At 36.5% G+C, this 23,200-nt stretch overlaps 1 protein-coding gene across 1 annotated transcript in view; it reads left to right on the forward strand.

Moving 5' to 3' along the window:
* Nucleotides 1-23,200, forward strand: part of Gadl1 (glutamate decarboxylase like 1) — a 170,054-nt gene that overhangs the window by 102,072 nt on the left and 44,782 nt on the right. The window contains exon 14 of the mRNA XM_033756998.1: nucleotides 3,298-3,387. Coding sequence (XP_033612889.1) covers nucleotides 3,298-3,387 — 90 coding nt within the window. The remainder of the gene's footprint in view (nucleotides 1-3,297; nucleotides 3,388-23,200) is intronic.

Raw genomic sequence — 23,200 nt, forward strand, 5'->3', positions numbered from 1 at the left:
CAGCCTCCCAAGTGCTGGGATTACAGGCATGCGCCACCACACCTGGCTTCTATTTTGTTTTTATTTTAAGGTCAAGATAAAATGTGTCCATCTTTTCTTTAAGGGTACAATATGATTATGACAAAGTATTTTTTTGCCACATATGTTTTTATGCCCTTCACTCCACACTTGTATTCCTTTTTGTGTCTTCCCAGTTTTAATGCTCCTCAAAAATACACACAAATTATGTTCCTAAATCACCAACGAGGTCACACTTTCATATATGAAGGGAATTAAAATTAAATGTCAAGGGATGATTATTCTCTAGAAATACACATTAGTGGTTTGAAGTCTCTTAAAGTAAGTCACTCTATAAAATACAAGCTATAGAGCAAAAGAGACAAAAACTCAGCTATGTTCTGTGTGAACCTTCAAAAACATTTTTTCAACTTTTAATACTTTCAGAAATGACTAAATAGAAGATATTCTGCCAAATGGAGCATCAAACTCCTTCTAATGAAATAAAATGTCAGAAGAGCTTTACAAAATTTCAAAAGTTATAAGTACAGAAGCCATGCCATTCTAAAGGTCATGTTTTGGCAAAAGGAGTCATAGATATGTAACTACCCAAAATGTCTAAACAAACTGGCCCTACCTAGTAAAATATAGTCTGCCATAATAGATACAGTTGCTGTGAGCTGTGTAATAATCTCCTGTAAATGAAAATGGACATGAAATTTGATGATGTATTAATAAGAGTCCGTTCAGAAGGGGAATAAAGGCTGCTTAGTAATTTGAAGTAAGAGAGAAATGAGGTGTGATCAAAAACTATAGTGAATGCTTACATTTAAGAAATTACAATTTTATTATCAGTTTGTATATAGATAATTAGAATTCTGAGATATTGCCCTACAGGAAAGAAAGATAACCCTAAACACGCAGTATGCAGGACTAGCTGACAAAGGGAGCAGCACTACGCCTGGAACTGAGGCAGTGACTCCAACAGAGAGGATGCCCCAAGTGAGGACTGTGATGGAGACTTCCTGGAAGAGCGTGATGTGGCTCCCGGCATGGCAGAGCCGCTCCCTGAGTGGTCCCCTTGCTAAGATTCTCTAAAACTCTACCCTTTGAAATGCTGAGTCAGGCTGTCCATGGGGAGAGGCCACAGCTTGCCATTAGCGACAGGCTACCGATGGCATTGACTTCGGAGGATTCCTGTGAGTCAAGCTGCCTGGCTGATGTCACTCCCTATGGAATCATTTGAGAGGAATATGGAGGAAAAATTACTCATGCGTGGTGGGGGGCTGTGAGGACCATTTGCTGCTGGAAGGAACCACAGATTCTCAAAGAGGTCTGTGTACTGTGCACAGCAGGCCAGGAGAGAAGGCTTTCCTTCTCTAGTGTTCCTCCAGCACCTCCGGAAGACAAAGTGCAAGATTAGACCGGAAGACAAGGAGAGAAATATTTAGAGTCCGCCTCATTTTGCGAGATGCCAAGAATAGGTGGATTTGGAGCTGAGAGACAATCAATTTATAATTGCCAAAAAAGTTATCCGCAAAACATTTTTGATATAAAGTTGAATTCCTAAAATTGAGTGATAATTAGCTGTATTTTTCAGTCTTCTAATTAACCATAGTTAATTTCAAAAGACTTATTCACATTAAGTGAACAAAAAAAATGCATCAAATCGATATGTTCTAGGAAACTAAAGCAATAATAAATCAAAAATCCAAATGTAAATTGTGTAGATTTGTAAAAACTATTGTAGTCTCACTAAATGTGGAAATTGAATTAAGTCACCTAGAACTTCAAAGGAACTATATATTTCAAAGATTTGTAGATCAGTTTTTTGTCAAATCTAATAACAATGTTAAAATTTCAAAGCTAAAAGGTTGATCAGATCAAAAATCTATCTTGTTGAGCTGGAAATGTTCCTCTGTATTCACTTATGGTTTAAAGTCTACTAAAACCAAAACTTTATATAACACCAGTCTTGATCTTAAAATATGGGATGATAGGTGTGTCTACTTTCTAAAATACTTGAAACTTTATGTAACACTAAGTCATAATTGTTATGGTTACTGACAACTATTATAACATTGGTTATTACCTACAAACTACATTTGTGTTGGGAAGATGAAAGTCATTTCAAATGCTACTGTGAGTACTAGGCGTAAATGGGGAAGCTGGTATGACACAAAATCTTCCTAGATGAAATTCCTTTTGTCTCATTTGTGAATTCCTAATGTAATGTCCCAAATTGTTTGGTCATTGACTTGTCCTGAATCAAAGGTTTGGGGATTGCCTTTGGCATGGTACTCCGGTACTCACTATGTTGTTGTTCACTGGGGAGAAAGGCTATGTGATCACTGCTCAGCAAAAGCCTGTTCTAGAATGTTATCCAGTGTCTAACCATGTCACATCTGATCGAAAACTAGGTTAGTGAGGAAGATGTTTAGGTTAAGGCTCAGTTTAGATCAGAGTTTATCAAGCCATGCACTTCGCAATCACCTGATGTGCTTCATAAAATGCTAACCCTTGAAACTTTTCTATGATGAGTTTAACCAGACTCTGAGCTCCAGAACTTAGAGTCTATATTTTGAACAGGCCTTGAGCTGATTTACGTTCATACTGATGTCTGAGAGCCAAGAATCAATGTGGTGCTCAATTTTTTTCCAAAGCGGAATTGGCTAGGCTCATAGCAGTGCTGGCTAGTGAAGCCTGAATATGTCTTGCTGCTCTCACTTCAGCTCGGACTTCTGCACTTATCAGGGGCACCGGGTAATAGAGGCCAATCTTGGCTAGCTAAAGCAAAAGAAGAATTATTGGAAGAACTATCTTAAGGGATGGGAGTTGAAGAGGGTGGAAGCAAGGTATCACGGAGCATATGTATATCTGGCATTACCTCATGGTCAGCACTGGCTTGAATTAGCCTCAGCCTCCACCTTTCGTTGTATCTTGATTTAGGCTCATCCCTTATCTGTTTTTTTTTTTTTTCTGGTACTGGGAATTGAACTCAGGACCTTGTGCTTGCCAGGCAGGCACAGAGCCACTGAGCTACATCCCTGGCTCCTCCTCATCCCTTACCTAAAGGAAAGAGAATCCTCCAGATGCAAACAATGGAGAAAAAAATATTCCAGTAGGCTGTGATTAGAAAGTAGGCAGAATGGATGTCTAATATATACAATTTGATTTGTTATCACATGGTAAATCTTTAAAAGATTCGTCAAGAGTTTAGAGAGTATTTGTTTAGTAGCCTTCAAAGATAGGCCTTAGGATAGCAAAACAACTTTCATATCACATTCTCTTAATTTGTAGCCTGAATATGCCAATATTTGCTTTTGGTACATTCCACCAAGCCTCAGAGAGACGGAAGAAGGACCGGAGTTCTGGGAAAAACTTAATTTGGTAAGTAATGAGTAAATTGTATTTTTCTTTTTGATAGATAAACTCAATACCCCTTCTCTATTGACCCCATAGATAATTCTGCACTTGTGAGGGTGTCTTGAAGATCTAGAGAGGTGGCTCCTACCGTATTAGAAAATAGTGATATGCCAAATAGTTGTAAACATTATTTATATCCAATAAAATCACACACTTGCTGCATACACACAAATTCAAGGCAGTTGTACTAATTGCAAGATAATTATATAATTTATTAGAAGTTCTGATTCCCAGTACACTGCAGAAAATGTGATCTGGTAACAGGACACAGAATACATTTGTGAGATACTTTCAGCTATCTGGAGCGTCTCTCTGAACTCACTTGGAAATAATGTTAAACACTTAAATCTGATACCCTTTCTACGTGTGCAGCATTCTGTTTCCTTCACTAACAAAGGCCTGCTTCTTAAACAGAGGAAAAGGCAAAAGATGCCCCTAATGGCTTTCAACTGATCACTAAAAATGTGTTAGTCAACACTGCCTTTCCCTTATACCTGCTGTATGAACATGTATATTGAAAGTGAACTTAGGAAATCCCCCTTTGGGGTTATGTGCCCAGAACCTGTAGTATGAACATTTAGGATGGGTTGCTGCTATTACATTTAAGCAATTCCTTAGCACTCCTCAAATAAGCATCGTGGACTCCATGCCCTTGCCCTTTGACAAAAAAGTAAAGAAAGCATCAAGCATTTCCTGAGTTCTTAACTCTGTTATTCCCTAGACATACAAACATTGAACAACTTGGCTTTACCCTTTAGAAGTTTATGCTTAGGGAGACAATGAATAAAGAGATGATCACCTGGTAAGTGGGGATAAACCCTGTTTTCAGTAAAAGTGGAGAGAAAGAACCTCTATCTCAGTGTATGTGACTTGCCAGAGCTGGGTCTTCAGTAATAAATACAAGCCAGGCAAGGAACGATTGTGAAGACTTAGATTCTGACAGAAACCACAGCATGGTGACCTGAAGGCTCAACAGGAGAAGATGTGAATCGAAGACCACAGGGGTATGAGATGTGGGATGAGAGCTGTAAGCTGAGGGAGGGCCTTGGGGACTCAATCTTCCTAGGCAAAGAGCTGGAATTTTTGCCACAACCTAATTAGGAGGAAGAAAACATTGTGTTGCCCTTAAGCTGTGGCTACCTATAGCTTCACCTGTCAGCATGTGCTTTTCAATTTTCTGTATCTTAAATGACCAATATATAAATATTGTACCTCTTATCAAACCTGAGAGCAATAGCAAAAATGGGGAAAGAAGAGGGTGTTTTAATCTGTGCCTTGGTCTACAAGCCCTTCATTACCAATTTCAGGCAGTTATCATAATCCTTGGGACTTGTCTTGGATTTTTTCCCTCACAATTCAAGTAGGAAAGTGCTTAATTTCAGAAGGTAAGGGAGTTATTAGAAAAAGCAGGAGCTAGCCAGTGTAAGATTGTAATGATGAGGTTTCCAGGTACATTCTCCACTTTGTTGGAGTGAGGGTAACATTTCTTTTTATTTTTCAGCTTTAATTGAGTTTATTGGTACATTTTAGGGATACAGTACAGTTACATTCATTGTTGGGATCTTGTACCTCCACATGACAGGTCTTGGTTCTCATTTTTTCCCCTTGTCCCTGCCCTCCCTTCACTCCCTCCTCCCCTCCCCATCTAAAAACACTTTATTTCCATCTTTTCATTATCTCACATTTTTTCTTTTCCCTTATTACCCTTCCCCTACCCATCCCACCTTCCCTACACCTTTAGCTCCTTTCTTCCCTTTTCAAAATGTCAGTAATCTTATTAGAATCTTATGTATTATTGCAGATTATTCACACCAGAGAAACTCAGCCATAAAGAATGAGAAAATAGATTCATTCATAGGAAAATGGATACATATTGAAGATATACTCCTAAGTGAGATAAGTCACACATGTGTAAATACTGAATAGTTTCTCTGGTGTGAGGGTAACATTTCTTAGCAGGGTAGGAAAAGAAACTCCTTCAGGTTGAAGAAGGTGTGGTTTCTGTTTTTCTCACTAAGCTAGAAATCACTTTTTAATTGTTAAGAAAAGCAACAAAGAATGATTTTTGTGTTTTATTGACTCAGGCCTGTTTCACAGACAGGGATCAGGCTAACTGGTTAGTTTCATATTTAGAGATATTTTTGGCTCTTTTTTCATTTCCCATTCATAGAAAATTTAAAATTGAGAATGGATATATAAACTAAATGTCATATACTTTTTACCTTAAGTGGAAATTAAACATGGATTGAGGCATTACTTTTATCCCCAACTTTGGCTCATATTTATTCTCCTGTGCTTACTGTCCATGGACTGTCCATCCTTTCATTTTGGAAATACTTTTGTCATATTTGGAACTGGTCTAATATTACACAATTTTAATTGTTATGACTGCTTCTGCTAAGTATAAATATATGCTGCATGCAAATTATTGCTGGTCCTCAAGCTCTTAGTTTCCTCTTATTTTCTCCTTCTCTCTCTGTGTGTACATGAGTTTGACAAGTGAGAAGGCAAATATATCTATTGTTAATCTATATGGTTTCGTGCTTACTGTAGTATGAGACTACAAGTGTGTGATTTATAACTTGGAATGCACTTAACACAAACTTGAAATTTATCTTGGGATTTATCTTGTGTGGAGGATCACAAACAAATAAATAAACCGAAGAAGCTTTCACCCTCTGATTCAGGCTAGTGTCAGGTTGAGCTGTCAGATTTCAAGAATCAGTGGTGTGATAAGTCTTCTCTTTGGCAGCAGAAGGGGAGAGGGATTGTTTGGTAAAGAATCTGGAGTGGCAGAGGGTGTAAGTGCGTGTGTGTGTGTGTGTGTGTGTGCGCACGTGCTTGCAAGTATGTGTTTGTGACTGTTTTTGAGAACACTGTCATTGTGCAGCCCAATAACACTGTGACAGTTACTCTGTGATAGTATATTTCATCATCAAGTTCGGCAACTTCTCTTTTTAAAATGCCCTCCATAAATGCTCTTCTCTCTGACTCTTTCAGGCATTTCAGCAGCATCCCAGGTCTTCCTTACTTCCCTGTCTACATTGTATTTGTCCCTTTTCTGTCTTTGTGCCTCCTGCCTTACCCTCTATCTTATTTTCTTTACTCCTTGCACTTCCTACCTCTGGCTCTGCTTCATCATCACTCTCCTGCTGAAAGATTCTGAATTGCTTCCTATTCTTTGCAGCAGCAGCTTTCAGCCTGTCAAGACCAGTGACCACTATTTATATAATAAGTACTCTTAATGTTACTTTTAACTCTACTGAAATGATATCAATGGAAAATATGACCCTCCTATGCACATAATTTTCTAAAGCTAAATTCCTTATATGTAACATGAAAAAGAAATTAGTTTATAATAAAATATGTTTCATTATATCTATACTTAGCCTTGACAGTATCAGAAGAAATCCATGCAGAAATGATAAGAATTCTCTTAGTAACACAGTGAATATAAGACATGCACAAATACAGCCTCTCATAAAAGATCATGTTGATGCAAGCAACAAGAATGGTGGTAGTATTAATGATATGATTTTCAAAATTGGAGCATAACTCTTGATAAAGTTCCGAAGAAAACATTTTTCCCTTGCTTGACGTATTAGTAGAAAATTTTATTAGAATAGATACACGGTATTTGGCATTTCATGTAAAACAGAGTTAAATGTGGGCTTGAATGATTAGAATCAAGGTTTTCCCTTCATGTGTTTCCCATGAAACTTTCCATGAAAGTTGGGAAGGCCAGGGGACAGTTCCTGGCTCGGGACTGTTCTACCCATTACAGGGCAGCTGGCATCTCTGGTCCCCACTCACTGTGTATCAGTAGCATTGGCAAACAAAATGAAACTAAAAACATCCACCCAGGTTTCTAAGATACTCTAGGAGGATAGTACCATCCCCTGAGAACCACTGGCCTGCAGGATAAAATGTAGTATCCTGTGCTTGGTGTCCAATGCCCTCCATGGCTGTTCCTAAGGTGCTCTTCTCATTCGATCTATTGTGACTTCGAGTATTGAGAACATAGCATTATGTATGTTGCCAGAGGATTTTCACCAGTTTGTTTACAAGAACTAAATTATGGATATATTTTGCTAATCAAGTTGGCAAATAACTGTAATTTTTTATATTGCCGAGAGCATCCACAGACTCTGCTAAACTACTTATGGGCACACAAATTTGTACCATTTTTCTGAGCAGCAACTTTATAGTACCCATCAGATACTTTAATTTTTGCATATATTTTCTTTCCACAATTCCACTTTTAAAAATGTATCCTTTAGAATAGTTTTAAAATCATAAGGGGTAGAAAGCCAAACAGAGCATAGGTATTATTTAAAGTAAAAAAATTTTAGAAGTAACTGTTCAACTATATAGGATGGTTAAATTTTAATATATAATTTATATGCAAATTATAGTGTTCAGGCAATTAAAATTCCATTCAAAAATAATATATTCATGATACAAATTTTAAAAGCAGATTATGTCAATCATTATAGTTAATCCTAATTTTGAAAAATTATGTTTATATATACATACATACCTTAATACATATAAAATAATGTATAATAAATACTTAGATTAAGACTAGATAGCAGCACCAAAATACCTCTATACAAAAATTATAGATGATGTTTCTTTCCTTTTACATTTCTTAATTTTCTATAATTAATTACATTGCTTTTGTAAAAATAGCAATAAAATAAGAATAATAAACCAGTGTAGTTATTGACCCAGTGAAGCCACAAGCTTCCTTGAGTGCTTATCTAGATAAAGGCTTGCTAGCTTTTGACAGTGAATACCTAACAGTTAAAAGACATGAACATTCACCTTAATATTTGTTTACTATTTTAAAACTATAATTATCACTTTGTAAATATAGCATGTATGTTTTAAACACAAAGTATGTCAAAAGTAAAGAGGTTTTTTTGTTTTGTTTTGTTTTTTGGTTTTCTTTTGAGACAAGGTCTCACTATGTAGTTAGGCTGGCCTTGAACTCACTATGTAGCCCAAACTATCCTTGAATTCACAGTGATCCTTCTGCCTCAGCCTTCTAAGTACTGGGATTACAGGCATGGGCCTCCATACCCAGCTACATTTTAAATTATTATGAAATGTTCTAACCTTTCCTTCTTGAACCACAGAAGAGTGTCTTCTTTGGAGATCATGATTATACAATATCTGATGATTTGTAAATTATTTTCTCTCATTACATGTTCCTAGATACAATATATAATGTGTCATTCATTTTTTTATCTGTCTCTGTCTCTATTTCTCTTTACTAAAACACATGCATTGCACTGGTTTCAAGTTCAAAGGCATCACTCTGATGATTCCTAGTGAGATCTTCAACTGACTTCTTGGGGCTCCTTGAAAGCTTCCTACATTGAGGTAGAGCTGTACTTTGCTTTCTAACACTACTGCCTAACTTAATGTTTTTGTGTGCTTCTTTCTTCTGAAGCTGCTTTACAGTGATCAGATATTGAGGACAAGGAAGATGGGGATAGAATGCGAAGATAAGCCTCAGAAATGTCATTGAACATTCCATGAGTAGTTTGTTTGTCTAATCATTACCCACTGATCTGATGCAGATTTCCTATTTTGTCAACATTTCATAAATCTAATTTACATCAACAAAATTTACATTCTTAGAAGTAATTAACAAGCTGTCCTTTTGTACTCATATATAGTCATTTTAGCTTATTTGTTTATTTACGTATGTATTTTGCTGACCTGCAAATTTGTGATTAATATTAGTCATTTATAACTGGGTTATTTTTCCTCTATACTACAAGAAGAATAAATCTTTAGAGCTTCTTTGATGGGTTTGTTGTTTATTGCTTATTGGGTGATATGACTTGCTGCACAATTCCAGTTATCTTTCAGGAGAATTTAGTACTGTCCCTGGCAGGTTTCTGATTGACAGTGCTTGCAGATGCGACTGCATCATCTGGAATGGGCACTGTGTTTCTGGGGAAGCCTTAGTGACAGGTGTCTCAACAAGCCACTTGTTGGTTGTAGGCAGGGCTCCTCTGTCATGTCCTTATTTTCCTTGATTCTTCTTTTTCACTTCAAATATGTAGTCTAATTTCTCTCACAGTGGTTTTGTGTGTAGTATAATGTTCTCAGGATTCTGTGTTATATACGTGAATGTGCACATATGTAGGTATGCATAAGCATCATAAAAACTGAGAGCTTCAGCATGTGATTGAGAATTCTGGTTTTCTTTCCATCATCACCTGTATTAACACTCATTATTGGCTTGTGAACTAAAAACACCTATTTCTCTAAAGGTATAGCAGCTTTTGAAAAATAATTTCAAAACTGAGATCCTTTTTTAATTTTGTAGTACAGATTTTTAATATATTATTTTAGGATTTTGTCTTCAGTGGATATAACTCATTTTCAAGCTATACTTGCTTTAACATTTATACTCAAGAAAATATAAAAATTTCTTTTCAATAAGATATTTCTGAATTTGAGTTGAAAAGCTCCCCTTGTTCTAATAGTTTCTGGGATGAGGATTTAAATAATGGTTAATCGATAAATTTCCTATGCTGGGTGGGTCCTGTATGTTCTTTTTCCAACTATTAAAACCTGAGAGAAAATACTATTATGTATTCTGTCAAGTAGAGGTATGTACAATTTGTTACACATTCTAGATGTGATCAATTTTATTCTTGTGTCCTCAGCATTTAAGGCCTTGGAGCCACTTAAATGCTTCCCATGTAATGGTGGCCTTCATAAATCATCTGAGGATACTGCAGTGTCCCTTTGGCTGAAGGATAACAGGTACTTTGGGTGTTTTTGTATCCTTTATGTTCATCTTTCTTCTTGAATACTCAGTCTTTGTAAATGAACGCCATTGGATTTATAAAATTTTAACCAAAAAAAAAAGTTTCCAGCAGAAATCTTACTGGATATGTATGTAACAGTAGGAAAGAAAGTTCACAATGAGGTCATAGAAGCATTTTTAAAAAATATTTTACTAATATGTGTTTGTAATTCATAATGAAAATACTCATCATTGGGAGTTGGTAGATACATCATCTTGATTCAGTTTGGGTAATTTATATTTATGTAAGAATTTCTCTATTTCTTCTAAGTTCTACAATTCATTGGATAATAATTTTCAAAGTAGTTTCTTATAATACAGAACTCTGGATTTCAGTGGTGTTGGTTCACGTTTCTCATTTCTAAGTGCATTGACATGGAATTTTTTTTTTTTTGTGTGTGTGTGTGTTCCCCTTTGTTTGATAAGTTTGCCTAAGGACTTATCAATCTTGTTTATTTCAAAGAGCCAGTTCTTTTCATTGACCTTTTAAAGTCTCAGTTTCACCAATTTCTACTGTGATCTTTGTCATTTCTTTCTTTCTATTAATTTTTATTTGGGTTGCTCTTATTTTCTATTTGCATTCATTCAGTTCTTTTAATGTGTACATTCCAGCTATAAGCGTCCATCTGATAACTGCTTACATTGTGTCTTATAGTACTATGTTGTGATTGATTATCATTTGATTGTAGGAACTTTTAAAAACTTATTTTCTGATTTCTTCTGTGATACATTGATTATTCAATAATGTATTATTTAATCTCCAAGTGTTTGTGTAGTTTCCATCATGTCCTTTGTTGTTTATTTCTTTTCTTTTTAATTTTAGTTTGTTAGTATATAAGTTTACATGTGTTTGGTGTATAATGTTTACCTTCCTTTCACGAAGTTGTTACATGTGTATAATATATCTTAATTTCTTTTATAATTCCTTTTCTCCTTCCTTTGTTCTTCCCTCCACCTATCTCTTGATCCACTTCCATTTCTTTCTCTTTTTCCTTGTACATATTTGCTTTACATAATGTTTACATTCCTTGTGTGGAGTTAGTACATGCACATAACACATCCTAACTACTTTTTTATCCCCTCTCCCTCTTTTACCTTCCCCCATCCTCCATCTCTTGATCCCTTTCCCCTTTGAGAAATATCTATCACTCTACTCCTATTATGTAACTATTATTTTGCACTTTATTTTTATTCTGGGTTTCTTATATAAAAGAAACCATGTAATATTTAAATTTGTGTGTCTGACCCAGAACTGATAGCTCAGGAAGTAACAAAACAGATAAATGAGGCTCTAAGAAAATTCAAAATCCAATAATTTACCACATAACCACAGAGGCGGTGAGAAGAATGAAAAGACAGCATTAGAGACTCTAGAACTGAAAGAGACCAAAAAAAAAAAAAAAAAAAAAAAAAAAAAAAAAAAAAAAAAAAAAAGAGCTCAGGACCATGATGGAAACCATGAATGACCAGCATAAGCAAGAAATAAAAACCTTGAATGCCCAACATTGGAAAGAAATAGAATCCATGAAATAGATTCAAATAGATATCCAGGAGATTAAAAACTCTATAGAAAGCATTCACAGAGGAGTGAACGAATGTGAAGATAGAATTTCAGATATAGAAGAAAGGATTTCAGTCAGTGACCATGAAAAGAGAGATCTCTTAAAAACGGTAAGGGATCATGAGAAATCGATTCAACAACTCTTAGATGGTGGTGCAAAGAAGAATAATGTAAGACTGATAGGAATCCATGAAGTAACAGGAGAGAGTGTAAATGTCATTAAAAAAATAAAAACAAAACAACAACTGTTCACAGACCTAATGACAGAAAACTTCTCAAACAGAGGGGAGGAATTTGACATACAGATAAGTGAGATATTTAGGACTCCAACTAGCCATGATTTTAAAAAATCTACACCTAGACATATAATAATCAAGATCTTAGAATCCCAACAGAAGAACAAAGTAGTACAAGCAGTAAGAGAGAAGAAACAAATCACATGTAAAGGAAAGCCCATCAGAATCACAACAGACTTTTCAACACAAACCCTCAAGTCAAGGAGAGCCTGGAGTGAGCTATTTCAAGCCCTAAAAGAAAACAACCTCCAACCTAGACTGATGTATGCTGCAAATCTATCTTTCAAAATTGATGGGGAAATAAGGTATTTCCATGACAAAGAACACCTGAGAAATTTCATGAACACCAAACCAGCCTTCCAAACACTTCTAAACAATATCCTGAAAGAAGAAAATGAAGGCCACAACTCCATAAGGGCCAACACAGCAAATATACCAGGCAAGGCAAGAAATTAAAGGGAGAGAGGGAAAAATAAAAAACAACCGAAAATAGGAAAATAACATGAAAATGAAAAGTCAATACATAACAGTTATAACTATCAATGTTAATGGCCTCAATTCACCAATCAAAAGAATCAGGCTAGTAGAATGGATTAAGAAGCAAAATCCCACAAAATGCTATATGCACGCAACCCACTTAATCCACAAAGAAATTCATAGCCTGAGAGTAACAGGATGGAAAACAGTTCTCCATGTGACAAGAGCCCAGAAAAAAGCAGGGGTAGCTATCTTATTTGCAGACAGAGTAGATTTCAAACCAAAACTAATTGAGAGGTAAAGAAGGCCACTACATCCTTGTAAAGGGGGCAATACAAGAGGAAGAAATGACAATCGTACATATGCACCAAATACTATTGCCCCCAACTATACAAAACAAATATTAATGTATATGAAAAATGAAATAAGCACTAATACAATTATAGGGGGGGACTTCAATATTCCACTGACACAAATAGATCATCTAGACAAAATCAACAACAAAATAACAGAACTGAACTAAGCCTTAGAACAAATGGACTTAGTAAATGTCTACAGAGTGTTCCACTCCACAAAATCAGAATATACATTCTTTTCAGCTGCACATGGGTCATTCTCCAAAATAGACCACATGCTAGCTCATAGAAAATGCTTAAGCAAATGCAAAAGAATTGCAGTTATTCCCTGTATATTATCAGACCATACTGCGATTAAACTGGAGAGCAATAGCATAAGAAACTGCAAGAACTTCACAAACACATGCAAATTAAATAGCACTCTGCTGAACAACCACTGGGTCACAGAGGAAATTAAACATACGGGAATTTGTGGGACACAATGAAAGCAGTTCTGTGAGGGAAATTCATAGCAGTAAATGCCCATATTAGGAAAACAGAATGAGCTCAAATAAACTAATGCTCAACCTTAAGCTCCTAGAAAAAGAAGAGCAAGACAAACCAAAAGCTTGTACCATGGAGGAAATTATAAAGGTCAGAGCAGAAATTAATTCAATGAAGACTAAGAGAAAGATACAAAAAAAAAAATCAATGAATCAAAGAGTTGGCTTTTTGAAAGAAAAAATCAATATACTGTTAGCCAACCTTATCAAAATAAGGAAAGAAAAGGCTCAGATTCATGCAGTTAGGAATGAAAAAGGTGAAGTCCCAACAGATCCATCAGAAATCCAGAATATCATCGGTGCCTACTTGGAAAACCTGTATTCTAAGAAAATGGAAAATACAGAAGAAATGGACACATTCCTAGATACATAAGAACTTCCAAAGTTGAACGAAGAAGATAGAAAAAGTCTAAACACCCCAATTTCAATCAGTGAAATTGAAAATGTAATTAAAAATTTACCAGCGTAGAAAAGCCCAGGTCCTGATGACTTTGTTGCAGAATTCTACAAGACATTTAGAGAACAACTGTTACCACTACCATTTAAGCTCTATAATGAAATCAAAAGGGAAGCAATACTTCCAAATTCATTCTTGGAAGCAAGTGTTAACTTTGATTCCCAAACTAGGGAAGGACCTAAGCAAAAAAGAACTACAGGCCAATCTCCCTGATGAACACAGATGCAAAATAGTGAGTGACTAGTAGGTCTTCGTTTTCACTCCCACTTTTTTGTGTGTGAATGCTGAGTCCTGCTCCACGTTTCCTGCTGGGCGGAGTTGATCAATGGTTTGTGTTGGGGGTACATTCAGTCAAGCAGCTCTTAGTGTCCCTCTGTGCCTTCCAAGTCACAACTGTCTCCACCTAACTTTAGTGGCCTATGTGCTTCTGAAACTCCCTTCCCCTTGTTCCAGGTGCTTGAGTTCTCTAGGCTGTAGCAACTGTTCAAGCTAAGGCATATCCCTCATCCCTTCAGCAGATTAGAGTAAGTGTAGATACCAATGAGCTCAGTGCTGTAAGTAGGCAGCAAAAGTGAGGGACGAGTTAAGCAGTCCACTGGACTTAATGCCAGCACTTTCATGCCCAGCTGCCTCCAAAACTACATGCCACGGGCCTGGCTTTTCACTACAGAGAGTGAGGCTGCCATGTCCTTCCAAGCCTGAGCTCAGTTTTGCTTAAACTTCTCAGGGGGTCTGTGACTGACGCTCCCTTCTCATTGATGTCTCTTGTGTCCTTCTCCCAACCAGTTACTGTGGTAGGGTCACATCGGAAACCCTGAAGTGTAGTTGTTCTGTGACTTCTGATTCCCAGAGTAGCTCAATCTTAAACAATTAACCTCTTCCCAAAATGTCTCATGATTGGTCACTCTCATATGACAAATGCTGCAGTGGATTTATTCTCCACTCTACTCTGCCATGTGGAAGGAATTACTTTCTGAGTGTAATCCCACACTGTTATGTGTAGTTAATAATACCCATGGGTTTTCTTGTGATGCTGCTAGGCTGGTCTGCTGTTTTTGTCTGGGTCCTCTGACCTTTTCCCAGGGTACCTTGTACTTGCAGAGACAGGGCCTCCTGTATGGGAGCTGAGGTTAGCTTTCTGGACTGCTTTATTATTTTCTCTATGTGGTCTTTAGTTTCTCCAGATTCTTTGTGGTCTCTAGTTTTCTTGTTGATTTTTTTTCTTGATTCCCATAGCTTTTCTTCTTTATTCTTCACTTAATTGTTGTTTTCTAGGTGTTGCTATTCCAGGTCCTGGATAGGCTGTGATACACTGCTGGATTTTACTCAGCCATCTTCTCCCATGTCCCAGAATATACTTCTTGAATTGTTATTATTATTAGTTAATTGATTTCTTTGCTTATAGTGCTTTCTAGAGTTCAAACATGTGATTTTCATAGTAACTTGAACTCCCTAAGAAAGCCAAGCAAGTACAAGTATCCTCATTAAAATGTTTTTAAATTTTTCTTTATTTTTCTCTCCAGAATTTAACAAGCCTATCTCGCTTTCATTTATGTTGGAGTATTCTACTTGACTGAGGAAGAAGTTCTGAAGTTGGCTTTTCTTTTGAAAACTTAAGTTGAGCATAATGAAGCTAATACTATCTCTACAGGCTGGGGCTGAGTTTGTGGGCCTGCAGTCAGGGTGAGGCTGGCTCTTAAAGAGGGATTTCCAGATAGGTGTCCCATTGCACCCTAGCATGGCAGTCAACATGTGATCACCAGCAACCAGCTAATCTACTGGACACCCTCAGCAGCAAGGATGGAAAATTACATCAAGGGCTAGAGCTAAAGCTGCATTTTGCAAACATCTTTCTGTTCCTTGGGTCTGCAGTTCTGGACAGTTGCGTGAGTCCTGAGTGTACTCTGCCCCATGCAGGAGTGCTCCCAGCTCTGTGTGTAACATTTGCATATGAACCATATTTACTACTGAAATCTTCACATTTCTTTACTCTCTGCTCATGTTATAAGGTCCAATTAAAATCCTGAATTTCTAAATACATGAAGCTCAGTACTAAGGAAATGCAGGATTTTAATGAAATGCTTATGGAATGCTTCCCACTCTCCCTGGTTATTATTTAGTTCACTCAGTCAGGAATGCCAACCCAAATTCTTATATAAGCTGTACAAATAACAGAAATGAGGAAGGCAGGCGGGAAACAATGCAATAGGGAGTGATAGGGACTATGATAAAGTAGAGAGCACTGGCTCCGGCTGAAGGGAGCAATCTCCACTCAGCTTCCACGTGGGCATCCAGGTCTGGGTTATCAGATCTTGTTATTTTTTAGCAGAAGCTAGACCCACAGGTATTATATCAGCTGTGCTTTGTTTTTAATATTTTAAATGCTGGCAAAATAATTTTAAAATTTATAAGTCTGCCAGTGGAATCTGGCTTTTAGACTTCTACTTCGCAACTCTTGCCTATATTTATCTTTCCTCAATTATCTCTCTCTGTGCATATGTCCTAGAAGCTTCTCAAGATGCATGTGTGTCCCTTCTTTGTGTTTGTTTTTCCGTGACAGCTGATCTACTGGCCACCATTAGCCCACTTTTACATCCAAGGGATGCTTGAGCTCTGTGTTGTCTACCAGAAAGAAAAACTCAGTGTCTCCTGCTGTCATACGTGGAAAGAGTGTTTTAAGGACTGTACCCTAGTGGCAAAGGTGGCAGCACAATTAAGACACACAGATGTATTTTGTTTCTGTGTTTTCTCTTTTCTCCATCCCAAGAATGAGATTGGCCTCTAATTTATTTGGGATAGATGGGAGAATAGTACATGCAAATAAAAAATATCATTCTAGTTTAATATGTGGGGTCCAAGCCTCTCATGAGATCCATGTGGCCTAAAGATATCTCTCTTCTTAGATTTCTTGAAAACTTAAATTGACCCATGAAGATACGGCAGAGGAGGCAGAGAGGCAGGTGCAGTGGAGGGAGGAGAGCTGCATAATAGAAGGCTGCAGAAGGCAAGAATTTCACATAGGAATCGCCTTTAGTTGTCCTGCTTTGGCTGTCAAATGGAGGTGTCTGGACCTGGTTGTGCGTGTGTGTGTGCGTGCGTGTGATTGCACATGCACACTTGAGCATGCAGACATGTGTGGAATTAGTTACAGACGTTGGAACTTCTGCCCATATCCTGACCAAGAAGGATACAGCATGCCACAGTACACCGATAAATCATATTGCTTCAGATCGTATTTCACCGCTAGCAAGGATGGTCCAAGGTCATACACATTAGTATTAGCTAAGACCCCCAAAACCTCTGCAAGGCACTTGGGGCTGTGGGAGCCATAATTATGACTGAGCTTGACTTTCATCTTGGCCTCGTAGGACGGTGGCTTCAAGTTGGATTTAGTTTTATTTAAAGGAGATAAAATACTCTGACATTTCTTGCACACCTGAGTTTATGGAGCAGAATTCATACCCACAACACAACCATTAAGGAAATTGCTCTGGACTGGATGCAGTATTTATTGTTGCAAAATAAAGAAAGGAGCCTGTGCTGAATTTAAAAAATAAATAAATAAATAAATAAATACAAAAGACTTCCTTACCTTTGAAACTCCTTTGCCAGTACCAAACCTGCCCCCTGGTGGCACTTTTGCCCATTTTTCTTTCATAGATGGGAAATAGCACAGCCAGCACAGTCTGAACAGATGCTGTTAGAGCATTGCAGAATCGCAGTGTCAGAGCTCTCAGGGATACCTGATTTTCAGAACCCAGGAAGGTCCCCTGCATAAGATATTTTCAAAGGGTCAAATTGTTCGTTCTCTTTACTTCGAACATAGTTTTGTTTCTCTTCAGCTTTGCTTCAGAGGAAGTCAGAACCTTTGTCACTGCAGTGAATGTTTCCATGTTTGCCTCTGAGGCTCTTTTCTGCCCAGGATGAGCTCCCGCCTGGGGATTCACCATGGTCTCCTTCATCTCTTCGCTTCGCCCCTCCCTTTCTTTCTTCTTTTCCTCCCACAGTTTCATTATTTGTTCCTCTAATGAAATGCTCCCCTCAATCGATAAGCATGTCTAGGCTTTGACAAAGAAAACAAATGGCTTAATTTTCCCATAACATTGTTTCCTCCGCAAGCTACTTCCTGTCTCTTTCTTCATCCCGTTGGACTACACTACAGAAAAGAAAGCTCCCTATGTCTTAGGCTATGTAGTAGCTTGTGTCGTGTTTATGTCTCCATTCCCGTAGTTGGGGGGTTTCAGGTCATTTCCAGGGTTTTGTCTTTTTAAACAATAACAGATGAACATCTTCATGCTGACATCCCACTTTTGTTCCTGTTTTTTCCAGAAGATAAAGTGCTCTAAGTGTAATTGCTAATTATGAAAGGCCGACTATGGCTATATATTATTATTTTTTAAGGAGTTTATATCCATTTACAATACCAACAAGAAGAAATATACGCGGGGTTCAGTCTAACCGTGGCCATATTGGATGTTTCCAGTCGGGGGTGGAGAGAATTATTCAAAAGGTGAAAAATCCTATCTCAAGTTTGCCTAACTCTATGCAGTATTAACTGTTGGTGGGTTGAATAACTTCCTCTTATCTTCTTTACTGATTGTGTTTCTCTATTCATTTTTCATATTTTACATGTTTATCTTTTGAGATATAATGTTTTCATTATAAATTTGAATGAGCATATATATGTCATTTGGGTTTTAGATCTCTCTTTGTCACATAGTATGCAAATATTGCCCTCAGAATAATGTACTTTTTATTTTAGTTTTGCTTTATCATTGTACAGAACTTTTAAATCTTTTATGGATTCAAATCTGTCAGTCTTTTCCTTCATGATTTATTCCACTGCTTCAAAGCTGAGTTACTGTTCTTTCACAAATCTGATAAATATTCCATTCCATCTCCTGCTGATTTTTCTGTCATTCTGTTTTGTATTTTAACTCTTTAATCTATGTGGAGGATATTTTATATACAGTGAAAAATGTGGATCTAATCTGATTATGTTCCCCAAACTTTCCATTTATTTGTTTGATTGATTTAATAATTCTTCGTGATATTTTTATTATGAGAATTTCGTATTATTCTGTATAACATAATGAAAAAGGTTATTCTATTTCTGGACTTTCCTATGTGTTATATTGATCTGAGTTTCTGTTTTTATGCTAGGAACCAAAGACTTGTTTTTTAATTTAAAATTTTTTATTAGTAAGTGTTTGCAGTACATAATGATTACATTCATTGTGAACAGTTGGTGCATGTACATAACACATCATAATTCTTTTTTCATCCCCTTTCCCTTCCCCTCATAACCCATATCCTCCATATCTTGGTCCCCTTCCATTTTGTAAAAGATCTATTTTTCTTGTTTCCTATTATTTATCTTTATTTTTTCTTTATTTGTACTTTGGTTTCTCCATCAGCCATGTGATATTTACGCTTCTATGTCTGATTTAAATCTTTTAATGTTATGATTTCAAGATAAATCCATTTTCCTACAAAAGGACTCAAATTTATCCTTCTTCTGTGTTGTTTTTTGTTTTGTTTTTGGTACTGGGGATCAAACTCGGGACCTTGTACTTGCGAGGCAGGCAGCGGAACCACTGAGCTAAATCCCTGGCAAATTTACCCATCTTTATGGCATGGACCGTGCTCAAGATTTAGTTATTATGAATTGTGTTGTTATAAATATGGGTCTGTCATACATAAGACATCTTTAAGTTTTTAGGAAGATCCCTAGAAGGAGAATAGCTGAGTAGGAGGGTATTTTTAGCTTTAGTTTTTAGAGAAGTCTCCACTCTGATTTCCATACAAAGGTACAAGGTTACAGTCCTACCAAGGGTGTAAAAGGGTTCCTTTTTTTACTGGGTTGTGAGCATTTGCTATTTGATTTCTTTTTTTGTACCGTGAATCGAACAGGTAGTGGAACCACTGAGCTAAATCCTTGGCCCTTGATTTCTTGATAATAGTCATTCTTTTTGAAGTAAGAGGGAAACTTAGTGGTTTAATTTGTATTGTCTAATGTCCAGAGATGTTGAAATTTTCTTTTCATGTATTTACTGATCATTTGTACTTCCTCTTCTGAGAAATGTCTATTCATTTCTCTTGTCCATTTTATTGGGTATTTGGTTTGGGGGAATCTATTTTTTTAATCTAGTTAAGTTTATTGGTACTTTTTAAGTATACAGCACAATTGCATTCATCATTGGGATCTTGTACCTTTACAGATCTTGGTTCTCATTTTTCCCCCATACCTCTGCCCTCCCTTCACCCCTCTCCTTTTTTTTTTTTTTTTTTTTTTTTTTTTTTTTTTCTACTTTGCGCTTGCAAGGCAGGCCACCAAACCACTGAGCTAAATCTCCAGCCCTACCCCCTCCCCTTTTTACAAAGACTTTGTTTCCATTTTTCCTTTTCTCATATTTTTTTCTTTTTCCTTATTTCCTTTCCCTACCCTTCCCACTTCCCTTACACCTTTAGCGCTTTTCTTCTTATTTCACATTATTAGTTATACAATTTGGATCTTATTTACACTTTTAGTTTTTTATACCAGAGAAACTATTCAGTATTTACATGTGTGTCTTATTTATTTCACTTAAGAGTATGGCCTTGATATGCATTCATTTTCCTATGAATGACTCTAGCTTCTCATTCTTTATGGCTGTGTAGTATTCTATTTTATAGAAAAATCATGTCGGCTTTATCCAATCTCCAACTGATGGGCAATTGGGCTGTTTCCAAGTTCTAGCTATTACAAATTATGCCGCTGTAAACCTGGTTGTGCATGTATCACTGTGGTATGATTCTTTTAATTCTTTTGGAAAGATACCCAGCAGAGGGAGAGCTGGGTCAGATGGAACCTCTAGTCCCAGTTCTCTGAGATATCTCCTTATTGATTTTCACAATGGTTGGACCAGTCTGCACACCCACCAACAATGGAGAAGGGCTCCTTTCTTCCCACAACTCTGCCAACATTTGTTATTGGTTGATTTTTGGATAGTAGTCATTCTTTCTGGGGTGAGGTAGAATCTCAGTTTTGTTTTCATTTGCATCTCTCGAAGGACCAGTGGTATTGAACATTTTTTCATATGTTTATTTGATGCTTTTACTTCTTTGTCCAAGAAATGTCTGTTCATTTCAGATGCCAGTTTTTGAACTGGGTCTTTATATTTGGGGAGTCTGATTTTTTTTGAGTTCTTTAATATTCTAGATACTAGTCCCTTGTCTGAGGAGCAGCTGGTAAAACTTTTTTCCCACATTGTATGTTATCTCTTAGCTTTGTTGGTGGTTTCTCTTGCACTGCAAACATTTTTTAATACAATGAGATCCCAGATGTTGATTCTTTGTGCAAGTTCTTATGCTCGTGAGGATTTGTTCATAAAGTCTTTCCCTATGCCAATGTCTTCAACAGTTCTACCTAATTTATCTTCCAGCAAGTTTAGAGTTTCTATTTTAATATTTAGTGGTGGAATCTATTTTGTTTGAGTTCTTCATATATTCTAGATATTAGTCCTCTGAAGAGTAACTGAAAAAAATTTTTTTCTGCATTCTGTAAGTTGTTTCCTTACTCTATTGGTTGTTTCCTTTGCTATGCACAAGATTTTAAATTTTATATAATTGAATTTGTTGATTCTTGATGTTATTTCTTGTGTAATTGGGGTTCTGTTCAAAAAGTCCTTGCCTATGCCTATGTCTTCAAGAGTTTTATCTCTCTTTCCTTTCAGTGGATTAAATGTTCATGTTCTAATATTTACATCTTTGTTCCATTTTATTTTAGTTTGATGAGAGACATGGGGTCTAGGTTCAATCTTGTGCATGTGGATAGCCAGTCTTCTCGGCACCATTTGCTAACGTGTCTATCGCTGTATATTTTTGGCCCCTTTGTCAAAGATCAGAATGCTGAATAGGTCTGGGGTTATTTCTGGATCCTCTATTCTGTTCTGTTGGTCCACATGTCTGTTTTTATCACTGTAGCTTTATAATATAACTTGAAATCCAATATTGTGATGCTTCCTGCTTTGCTCTTGTTGCTCAGAATTGCTTTTGCTATACTGTCTGTCTTCTGGTTCTGTATGAATATTTGAGTTGTTCTTGGTATTTAGTTGTATGAACTCTAAGGAATGCTGTTGATATTTTGATTGGGATTGCATTAAAGCTATATATCAGTTTTGATAATATGGCTATTTTAACAATATTGATTTTGCTTATCCAGGAACAGGAGATATCTTTCCGTTTTCTGATGTCCTTTTTGATCTCCTTTCTTCAGAGTAGTGTAGTTTTCATTGTAGAGGATTTTTACTTCATTCATTTGGGTAATTCTTAAGTATTTATTTTTTTCTTAACACTATTATGAATGGTATTTTTTCCTAATTTCTTTCTAGATGAGTTCAGTATTTGTGTATAAGACTGCTATTGATTTTTGTTGATTTTATATTGTGCTTCATTGCTAAATTTGGTTATTCTAGAAGTCTTTTGGTGGAATTTTTTGGGATCTTCTATGTAAAAGATTATGTTATCTGCAAAGGATAATGTGACTCCTTTCTTTCCTATATATATCCCTTTCATTTCTTGCTCTTGCTTGATTGATTTGCCTGTTGTTTCAAACCTATATCGAGTAGGAGTGGTGATCATGGACATCTTTGTCTTGTTAGTAACCAAAGATTTCAAATGGTATTTCTTTATAATGGGTTTTCAAATCTGCTGTATCTGTTCTCCTGCCTCTTTTATAAAAATAATTAGCTTTCTTTAATATGATATATATTTTAATTTTTTATATGTGTTTTAGGACCTTTTTTCCCTAAAGAGGATATCTTGTTAGGATTTTTAGTGGAATTTAAATCACTGGTATTAGGGTTAAATACAGTAATGCCTTTGCCTCTTACTGGCTGTATAACCATGAGCAACATGGACAAGTTCCTTAAGCCTCATTTCTTTCCTCTTTTTCTCATCAATCTTGGGGGAAAAACAAAAAGTACTTTCATTGTATTTTATTAATGGCAATTGAATGACAGCAAATTGCTTAATACAGTTGCTGGATCAGAGTAAATACTTGATGGACGCTAGCTCTCATTATTATTGATCCTCTTTATCTCACCTCATGTTTTAGAGATTCTATGATCTCAAAATGTCTCTCTCATTGTCTTTCTGTTTGTCTCTCTGCAAAGGACCCTATACACCATGGCAAGTAACAGACGGGCTAAATATGACCCTGACTGTGTCTCTCTTATGTTTCCCGCTTGCCCTATAGGAAAGACTCAAATAATTC

This window comes from Fukomys damarensis, unplaced genomic scaffold (assembly GCF_012274545.1).
Source record: "Fukomys damarensis isolate Sample0158 unplaced genomic scaffold, DMR_v1.0_HiC HiC_scaffold_28, whole genome shotgun sequence".
NCBI lineage: Eukaryota > Metazoa > Chordata > Mammalia > Rodentia > Bathyergidae > Fukomys > Fukomys damarensis.